An 8,594-nucleotide genomic window follows, 5' to 3' on the forward strand; every position below is an offset into this window, starting at 1 on the left:
CCCCCCCCCCGCCTCCTACTTCTCGGGTCGCAACCCGCGGCGGGCGTCGCTCTCTCACTGCCGGCCGCGCGGGGCGTGCTCTGCTTGCAGGCGTGTACTCGGACCCGGAGTGCACCAACGCGGAGGACGACCTCCGCCACGCCGTGGTGCTGGTGGGCTACGGCGAGGACCCGCAGGGCGGGCCGTACTGGACGGTGCGCAACTCGTGGGGCCGCGACTGGGGCGAGGGCGGCTACGTGCGCATCAGCCGCGCCAACAACCTGTGCGGCGTCATGACGTACGCCGTGTTCCCCAGCCTCGAGTGACGGCAGAGGCGAAGATCGAGGAAGAGCGGCGTCCCGTCGTGGATGGTCGCTTCTGTCCCCTGACTGTGTCTCGGCCGACTGGCCTGGCCCTCGGGGCGGGCCGCGAGCATCAGCCCCACTCCCAGTTCACACGCATCATGCAGACCGCGCGGTGTTTTCAAGGGTAGCATCGGGAGCACCAAACGCGTGGCGCCCGTCGGCCGCCGCCGGGCCGCGGCTCGGCTGGCAGCGCCGTGGCGGCGCCCCCTCCCCCTCCCTTCCGAATGTGCTAAATACAAACGCTAACGAGACGGGTCTCGGCCACGCCACCCGCTCTGGTATTATCCTTCATCCCATCACCTGCCTCGACGCCAGACGGACGATCTGTGAGAAACAAAAACCCCCTCTCCCGGACGGCGGCCCCGCCCATTTTTCACGTGTATCCTAATGCACCCCTCGCAGGGTCGCATCACATCACATCGATGTTTGGCAGCATCACAAAGACGACAACACTATTCACGACTACTTCGTCGTATATGACATGGTTATGAGTTTTTTATTCAAAAACAATAATTCATTTGCGAATGACCAATTACGGTTGTTGTGGGCACAGTGACCCCCTCGGTGCGCCCACACTTCCCCGTGTTGTCCTGTCGGTAGGTTGGTAGGTGCAGGCTGGGTCTCCTCCTGCACTGACCCTACCTGCCGCCGCCGGCCGCTAATCAGATCCGCGCGATGCGCCGAAGCTCGGCGGGGCGCGGCGTGGCGCGGCGTGGCGGGGCGTGGTGGGGCGTGGCGGGGCGTGGCGGGCCGAGGCAGCCCCGCGGCTGTCCAGTCCTCGCCGAGCAGCAGGCGCCACCGACGGCGCCGGCCAGATACTAACCCTCGCCTCTCGACGCTGACGTCGTCGTGGACGCCGAAACGAGAGCCGCGGGGTCGGCCAGGGCGCCGAGACAGGGCGTCGCCGAGGTGATAACAAATAGCCCCAATTACAAATTTGTACGAAGGTGTACAGTCGCGAGCGGGTCGGGTCGGGATGCCCCCCGCCCCCTCCCGGCCGGCGCCATGAGGACCGTGGCGGAGGAGTATGGGAGGTGAGTCCGCCTGGGTCAGTGCCGATCCGTAGGATGGACGGTGGTGAGTCGCAGCTGCTGGAACCACTGCTTGTTGCTGGCAGCGAGTTCGGCGCGGCGGACGACAGCAGTGGCTCGGAGCAGCCCGTGCCCAGGGTCCCCAGCCGGACGCTGCCCCGGCGCGGCCAGGCCGGGGGGCCTCGGCTGGACCCCGTCTGGGAGCCGAGGGACTCCTTCACCTCCTTCTCGTCCTCGTCGGGAGCCAACGGAGGCGGTGGTGGCGCCGGCGCCGCCAGGACCAACGAAAGGCACCTCATCTTCCTCGAGCCGCCCTCGTCGTCCAGCATGGACCGCCGCGGTGAGTGTGCCGGTGTCGAGGACTGGTCGCCTCCACCGCCAAGCTCGATGCCGTATCGTAGTACGTTGCAACCGGTTACGACTGAGGTCAAGACATGTTGTGCGTCCCTTTGTAGGATGGCGGCGGCCTTCGGCGCCTTCCATCTTTCACCACATCGAGACGGCGCTTGGTCGGCGGCCCAGCGTGACGCCCGCCCCGGCGGTCACCGTGTTGCCGTCCGCGCCGGCGCCGGCGCCGACCTCCATCCTGCGCTCGACGGCCGCCTCGCCGGCCATGGACGTGACGCCCATCCAGCACGCCTGCGGCACCGTGGCGCTCCGCCGACCGTCCGCCGTCGTCCTCATGTCCCACCACTCGCCCGACGAGCAGCGCAGGCAAGAGGCGCGCTTCTATTTGAAAAGAAAAAAAAGATGTTGCAGTCCTTGCAGATTTTGTGTATTGCCTGTCACGTTTTTTTCTGTGTGACCTTGTCGAGTAACTAACCCTTTGTCTCGTGTGCTACAGGCTGATGGACTCACCGGACGTGGACTTGGACAGATCCAACCACTCGTTCACACCTCTGTCGGTCAGCGACGAGTACCTGAAGGTCACGCCCAAATTCGAGTACGATGTGGATGGGATAATTTTCTTAAAACTGCTGCAGTGTATACTGTATGTTTTAATCAAAACGTGTGCTTTTTCTATTTTATAGCGATACGATAACAGTGTATCTGTCCGCTATGTATGCCAAACTACTCGTGACCCTTGGCATAGCATTTCCTATCTTGGAGACAATTTACGAAGAGGGTAAATATTATCAGGTAAGCAGAGGTTTGCAGTGATCATAACAAAGGAAAAGATAAAAATAATCCAAGATATTTACTCGTATTTCCACCGTTTTGTTTGTTCCAGGGTTTCTACTTGTACCTTTACTTCGGCACGTTCTTCTTCCTGTTATTCATGTACGGCAACGTGCTGAAGAAGAGGGCGGTCATCTTCCTCGTCAACACGTACCGTGAGTGTCGTTGACCTCGTCCGCTCCTGTTGGACTACCCACGCGCCCAGCATGACTTACCTTATTTCGCCAGCCGATAATAATAAAAAACGCCGCTCGCTCTCCTCTCTTTCGCATGGCCGTGTGTATCGGCAGGACGCAAAGGAAGCCAGCCACGGCCCAGCATTGACTCGACGCTGTCCGGAATAGCGAGGCCGGGGCCCCGGAAGCACTACGGCAGCTTCTACCTGCGCCTCGGAGCCATTGGTATGAATGGAGGAGTAGGCGGGCCCGGGGTGGGGGGACAGCCACGTGCCAAGCGTGAAAGTGTCATCGAACTTATGAGGGTCGCCCGCTGCCCTATGGGCTTGCCTGCTAGCGGTGTCAAAACGTACGGGGGGGGGGTGGGGTGATGAGACTCTTTTAAAATAATATTACACAAGCAATAAAAATAGAGACGTTATGAGGAAACGCAGCGCCTGGGGGGTCACGGCGAAGGGAGATAAGCCAGCAGGTGGAAGAGGGGAGGGGAGGGGGGTAGTTAAACTGTGCCGCGTGCCGCGCTCTTGCAGGCAGAGTAAAACAACAGTGCCGTCGAAATGAAAGAGGCGTTTAGCTAAACAACGGAACTGGGTCGGAGAAATAGGAATGAGAAGAGATGGAAGGGGGGAGGGGAGGGGGCGGACGCGTGGGGCGTCGATGAGCCGCTTTTGGATCAGCGGCGACGGCTCGCGCGCGCGCACGATTTCGCTTCGGGTGTATAGCGGCGGCGCGGAATTTTCAAACGGAATTAAGAAGTCCGCAGGAAGCGGAAGGGACTGGTGAGGGCCGGGTGCGCGCGCGGAACTTGCGAGACAAACCAATTTCCAGCGAATGCCGCGCCCACCTGTGCGTTACGGCAGCCCTCCCCTCCCCCCCTCTCCCTCAGGGGTGCACTCCCCTGCCCCGCCCCTGCCCGCCCTCACTCCACTCTGATTGTGGAAGTAGGATTACGAAGTGGGTCGAGCACGCCGGGCCACGCCTCGGAATAGGCCTAGGAGAGGGGGGGGGGTTAGAAAATAGGAGAGGCGAGGCGTGCGGTGGAGTGGAGGCCGAGGATCAGGCAGGAGCTGGAGCGGCGCGCGACTAAGCGTTCCGACTCGAAATAATTACGCTGCTCCTTTTTCTAAAATTTTAATTTTAGAGCAAACAACATACGAAAAACTTAGGCAGAGCGGAGTGATTCAAGGCCGGGGAAAACTTTGTGAAGGAGGCCCGACGAGACACGTGTTCTTTGTCTGACTTCTCTAGCGTTCGGCATCGGCAGCATGGTGTACTCGGGCCTCGAGTTCGGCCAGTTCTTCGAGCTCCGCACCGACTGCCGCTTCGCCACGCAGGCGCTGACCCCGGCGGCGCGCATGGTGCTCACGCTGGTGCAGATGCAGTTCATCTTCCTCAACAACAGGGTATGGGTCGAGCGGCCGGCAGGTGGTTGGGGGTGGTGACAATCGTCTCTCTCACTCTCTGTACCCGTCACTCTCTCTCGCCCGCAGGAGATGGACATGCTGCGCCACAAAGTGGTGGCGCAGTTCGGCCTCATGCACATGATCGCCACCAACCTGTGCGAGTGGCTCACCGTCATCATCGAGGAGGCCAAGCACGAGATCCACCACCTGCACCTCGTCGGTGGTGAGCCAAATCCCCATCAGAAACAAGCAGAAACATGTTTTGAAAAAAATCGCTAAAATACTCTATTCAAATCCATCCACCTGTTTCAATTTTTTCCCCGGCTGCTCTGAATATTTTTTTGAAATAAAGATACTTGGTTTCGTCCTTTGCCCGGGCGGCAGTCTCCTACCGGCGGTACCCGCCGTGGGCACACGAGTAGTAAAGGCAGATGAATAATGCGGCCCATGCTATCATGCGGGTGCCCGTCCATCAGCGCGCTGCAGCGGGGAGCGCCCGGCCGGCGGGGAGTAGGCCGCCCGCTGCACCGCCCCGCCGGCCGGGCCTGCATGGGCGCACCAGCCGGGCGCTCCCGGTCTAGCCCCGGCGGCAGTAGCCTGCTGGCAGTTGAATAAGGCATGCGAGCGGCGGCCTCTCACGATGATGAAAACGTGCGCCGCCGCTGCACTCGTGTGGGTGCGGCTGCAGTCTACCCGCCAGTACAGTGCACTGGCGGGTATATTTGGATTTGTTCGCTTGGGGCAACATGTAGGCAGCCGGCAGCCATTTAGTGTTTTATGGGCTAAACTTTTCGTATCGTTAAAATTACTCGAAATTACTTATTTTGCACACTGCACACTTTTGGTAAGCAATCATCACCAGGGTGCTCATACATCTGTGTGCTCTTCCCTCCGACAGGCCTGGCGTCCCTCAACGACAGCCTCACTGAGGATGGCGGCGGCCACCACCACCACGTCGCGACGCGCAGCTCGCACGACGGCCCACACGACGCCGTCGACGAGTGCATCGCCTCGGACATCCTGGGCGCGCTGGTGCGGAACGCGTCCCCGTTCCTCTTCCCGTGCACCATCGAGTACTCGCTCATCTGCGCCGTCGTGCTCTTCGAGATGTGGAAGGTGACGCACCGCGACCACGCCGGCGGCCACGGGCACGGCCACGGGCACGGCCACGGCAACAGGGAGAGCCGCGAACCGGAGTCTCCGCACGGTGAGCATCACGTTGAAAATTTCCAAAACTTTCCTGAAATTTGCCGAAAAAATCCCGAAAATTTCCGGAAAGTAACGAAAAACTTCCAAAGTCGACGAAATTTTCTGTTTTTTCCGAAAATTTTGCTGAAATTTTCCTGAAACTTTCCAGGGTTTCCAATCTAAATCACGTGTGAAAGCCTTAACAAAATGAGAATACATAGAAAACGTGGGCCGTGGGAATATTTCTGCCGCACCTCGCTCTCGTTCCACTAAATCTCGGACATCAAGTTTCGAAAAATCCCCCCGCCGCCGGACCAGCGCGAAAGCCATGCTGCACATGGCAGCGCGCGCGCTCATTCTGTCCACATTTATCTCTCTGAATCCTTTTCGACCCGCCGGCGCTACTCAGAGCGGCGAGTACCGCAACAAACATGCATCATATGGTCATCCGGCCGGCGACAGCGCCGAGCCAGAAATAAGAGCCAATAGCAACCCGTGCGCACCAGTCGGGGCACGGCGGGGCAGGACGGGGCGGGGCGGGCGACGCGTTCTGCGGCCGTCCCGGACCTAAGCGGGTAGCGGGGCCGCGCGTCCCTCCGTGCCGGTGGTAATATACATCGATGGACCGCCGACCGCCCCGCCGAGCAGCGCTCCGCTCGCCGGATTCTGCTGATGCCGCCATCGCCATGAATACCGGAATGAAACGACGGTAGCCGAGGAGAGCGACCAACCAGTGCGGCCCATGGCGCCCATGGTGCCCATGGTGCCCCCATGGATGGTGCGGTGGGTCTGGTCCGCCCCACGAGCCGATCGGGCATCGGCATCGTGACATAGAGGGCTGTGGCGTGGCGGGGCGTAGCGGGACCCGTGCTACCCGGCTGGCGTGCTTGTGGTGTCCGCTCCACTAGCCTGCTCCTCGCCGTTCTCCATTCTGGGTCCCTAGGGCGTGGCGTGGCGGGGCGGCCCCGGCCCGGGTGAGACCTTAGCAGCAGCACCACCACCATCAGCAGCACCCTCCCATACCCAACGCCACCCTGACCAGGGGCAAATAGAATGGCGTGCACGAGGTTAGGCCGCGGCCTGGGCGGTGCATTTCCACCCCACTCCCACTGTGTACAGTATATATTGCAGCGGGGCGCGCGAATGCAACGGCCTCGGCGGGGCGGGGCGGGGTGGGGCGGGGTGGCCTGGTCGGCGTAGTGCAACGCAGTAGTGGTTGTAGCGAGGCGCAGCAGGGCGCAGCAGGGCGCAGCGTAAGCGGTTCGGGCTGTTTGTTTTGTTTTCGTTCGCGCTCCAGCTCCGGCGGCAGCATTTCGCTGCAACAACCCGCCGTCCTATCCCAACCTACCCCGCCCCGCCTTGCAACAGCCCCCGGGGTGCAGGGCGCGGGGCGCCTCAATATCGCCCGAACCACCGGGTGGGGATGGCGAACACCCCCCGGGCAGGGGACGCAGAGAAGGAGAAGTGTAAAAGGCGGGGATATACCGAGTTTGACTTTTCGGAGCTTCGCCAGCGGCAGCGCAGCTCTTCCGGCTCTCCCTCTTTCGGGTAGCGGCAGTAGTCCAAGGGAAGGTTTGGCCTATTTCCCTTTTTGCAGGTGGCGCCATGCTCCGTCGTTTGCCGCAGTCGTCGCCGAGAGGGCTGAGGGAAAAAATGCATTCGTGTGTGACTATGTGTGCTCGTGGGAACGAGGAAGAAAAAAAACTGGTGGGAGTCGGCTTCATACGGAACTCTTTCTCATGGGACTTTTTTTTCTTTTTATGAGGCAGAAAATGGACGCTCGGCGAGCCACCTCTCCCTGGACTGCACCAAGGCGCACAAGGGCCTGTTCGCCGGCATCGTCGTCGTCGTGCTGACCATCATCAGTCTCATCCTGTTCTTCGTGCTGAACGAGGCGCCCGGCTTCAGCGACGTGGCCATGCACGTGGTGATCGTGTGCGAGCTGGGGCTGTACGTCGTCACGACCCTCGCCGTGCTCATGGCCTGCTACCAGATCCGCGCCCTCAAGTACATCAAGAAGACCGGCGGTGAGTGGGCACGGCACTGTGTTGGGGATGTGGGGCGGAGGCGAGGAAGAGGGGTACTTCGTTTAAAATTAAATAAATCAGAATGCACCTTGCAATACTATCAGTAAAACATAAGGGAAAAGAAACAGAAAAAGGCAATTAAAAATCAGAAAAAAATTGAAAATAGATCAGAGAAAATTTGAAAAAAAAAATGTGTACGCTTGAATTTATCGAGTCCCCCACGGATGGGGGTCTTGCCAGTTGTGGTGGGGTCATTGTGGCTCTGACCTCAGTCATCTTCTGCAGGACTCGGCCTGGACAACACGCTGCTCGTGATGGCCCAGGCGGGCGTCTTCCTCTACAACGTCTTCTCGGTGCTGGCGTACAGCTCGACGGGCGCCATGCCGCGCCTGCTCGTGTCGGAGCTCATCGCCCTCATCCAGACCATCTGCCAGACCATCTTCGTGCTGGACGCGACGCGCCGCCGCTGCAGCAGCCCGCGCGAGCACCGGCGCAAGCCCGGCCGCCAGATGGTCACGTTCCTGCTCGTGGCCAACATGGCGATGTGGTGCGTCAACACGATGGAGAAGTCGCGCGCCCGTTCGCGGCCCAACCTGATGAAGTTCTACGGCGAGTGGCCGTGGACGCTCATCGTGCACATCTCGATGCCGCTCGCCATATTCTACCGCTTCCACTCTACCATCTGCCTGTTCGAGATCTGGAAGGTGTGCTACAAGCTGAAGCAGCATCCGCAGAGCATGGCGCTGGGCCTCCGCAAGCACACGGACTCTGAGCGCAGCGACCGCGAGGGCACCGGATGAGCGATGCAATTACTCGACGAAACGAAAAGACATCGCATCGCCCGAAATGCACTTTTTGAAAAAATGTGTCATCTTTGCCCCACACTTATGTTTTTTTTTGATGAGCGGTGATAATTGTGTTACATTTTTACGCTATCGAGACCGTGGAAGAATCTAAAAACAGTGCTACTTGAATAATACGGCGGTGAATCCATGTTCATTTAACACAGGAAAGAAAGTATGTTGCACAAGGTTGAAGGTTGTGCGTTGTAAAACACAAAGACGTCCACTTAGGACCTGATATTGTGTTTACCATTGTGCCTGCTGTTTGTTTTTTACATTAAAGAGTACGAAATGAGGACTTTGCCGCTAATAATGTTTCATTCGTTTCCTTCCCTCCCTCCACTCTCCTACTGCACGCAGTCTCATCCCGTTGCGCTTGCGATCAAAGCCTTGTCCGTCCCGCC

At 59.5% G+C, this 8,594-nt stretch overlaps 2 protein-coding genes across 3 annotated transcripts in view; both read left to right on the forward strand.

Moving 5' to 3' along the window:
• Positions 1-613, forward strand: part of LOC113206323 (nascent polypeptide-associated complex subunit alpha, muscle-specific form-like) — a 4,148-nt gene extending 3,535 nt beyond the window's left edge. The window contains exon 6 of the mRNA XM_052271014.1: positions 48-613. Coding sequence (XP_052126974.1) covers positions 48-305 — 258 coding nt within the window. The 3' untranslated portion in view covers positions 306-613. The remainder of the gene's footprint in view (positions 1-47) is intronic.
• Positions 614-1,119: 506 nt separating this feature from the next.
• On the forward strand, positions 1,120-8,503 carry LOC113206295 (proton channel OtopLc-like). Of its 2 annotated transcripts, XM_026422302.2 has the most exons (12): positions 1,120-1,378; positions 1,462-1,715; positions 1,831-2,089; positions 2,220-2,318; positions 2,407-2,515; positions 2,607-2,709; positions 2,845-2,955; positions 3,979-4,133; positions 4,221-4,356; positions 5,032-5,340; positions 7,091-7,348; positions 7,634-8,503. In XM_026422302.2, exons 1-12 carry the CDS (start codon positions 1,350-1,352, stop codon positions 8,146-8,148), a joined length of 2,337 nt encoding a protein of 778 aa, XP_026278087.1. In that variant the 5' UTR covers positions 1,120-1,349; the 3' UTR covers positions 8,149-8,503. The 2 variants fall into 2 exon arrangements, with proteins under 2 accessions (XP_026278087.1, XP_052126975.1); XM_052271015.1 differs by lacking the exon at positions 1,120-1,378 and having other exon boundaries at positions 1,405-1,715.
• The last annotated feature ends 91 nt before the right edge of the window (positions 8,504-8,594 follow it).

This window comes from Frankliniella occidentalis, unplaced genomic scaffold, assembly GCF_000697945.3.
Source record: "Frankliniella occidentalis isolate FOCC.00 unplaced genomic scaffold, Focc_3.1 Scaffold146, whole genome shotgun sequence".
NCBI lineage: Eukaryota > Metazoa > Arthropoda > Insecta > Thysanoptera > Thripidae > Frankliniella > Frankliniella occidentalis.

Coding starts and splice junctions, on each gene's coding strand:
- LOC113206295 (XM_052271015.1), top strand. CDS start 1,412: ATGGACGGTGGTGAGTCGCAGCTGCTGGAACCACTGCTTGTTGCTGGC. Junction 1,716..1,830: donor GTCCAGCATGGACCGCCGCG/GTGAGTGTGCCG, acceptor GTCCCTTTGTAG/GATGGCGGCGGCCTTCGGCG. Junction 2,090..2,219: donor TCGCCCGACGAGCAGCGCAG/GCAAGAGGCGCG, acceptor CGTGTGCTACAG/GCTGATGGACTCACCGGACG.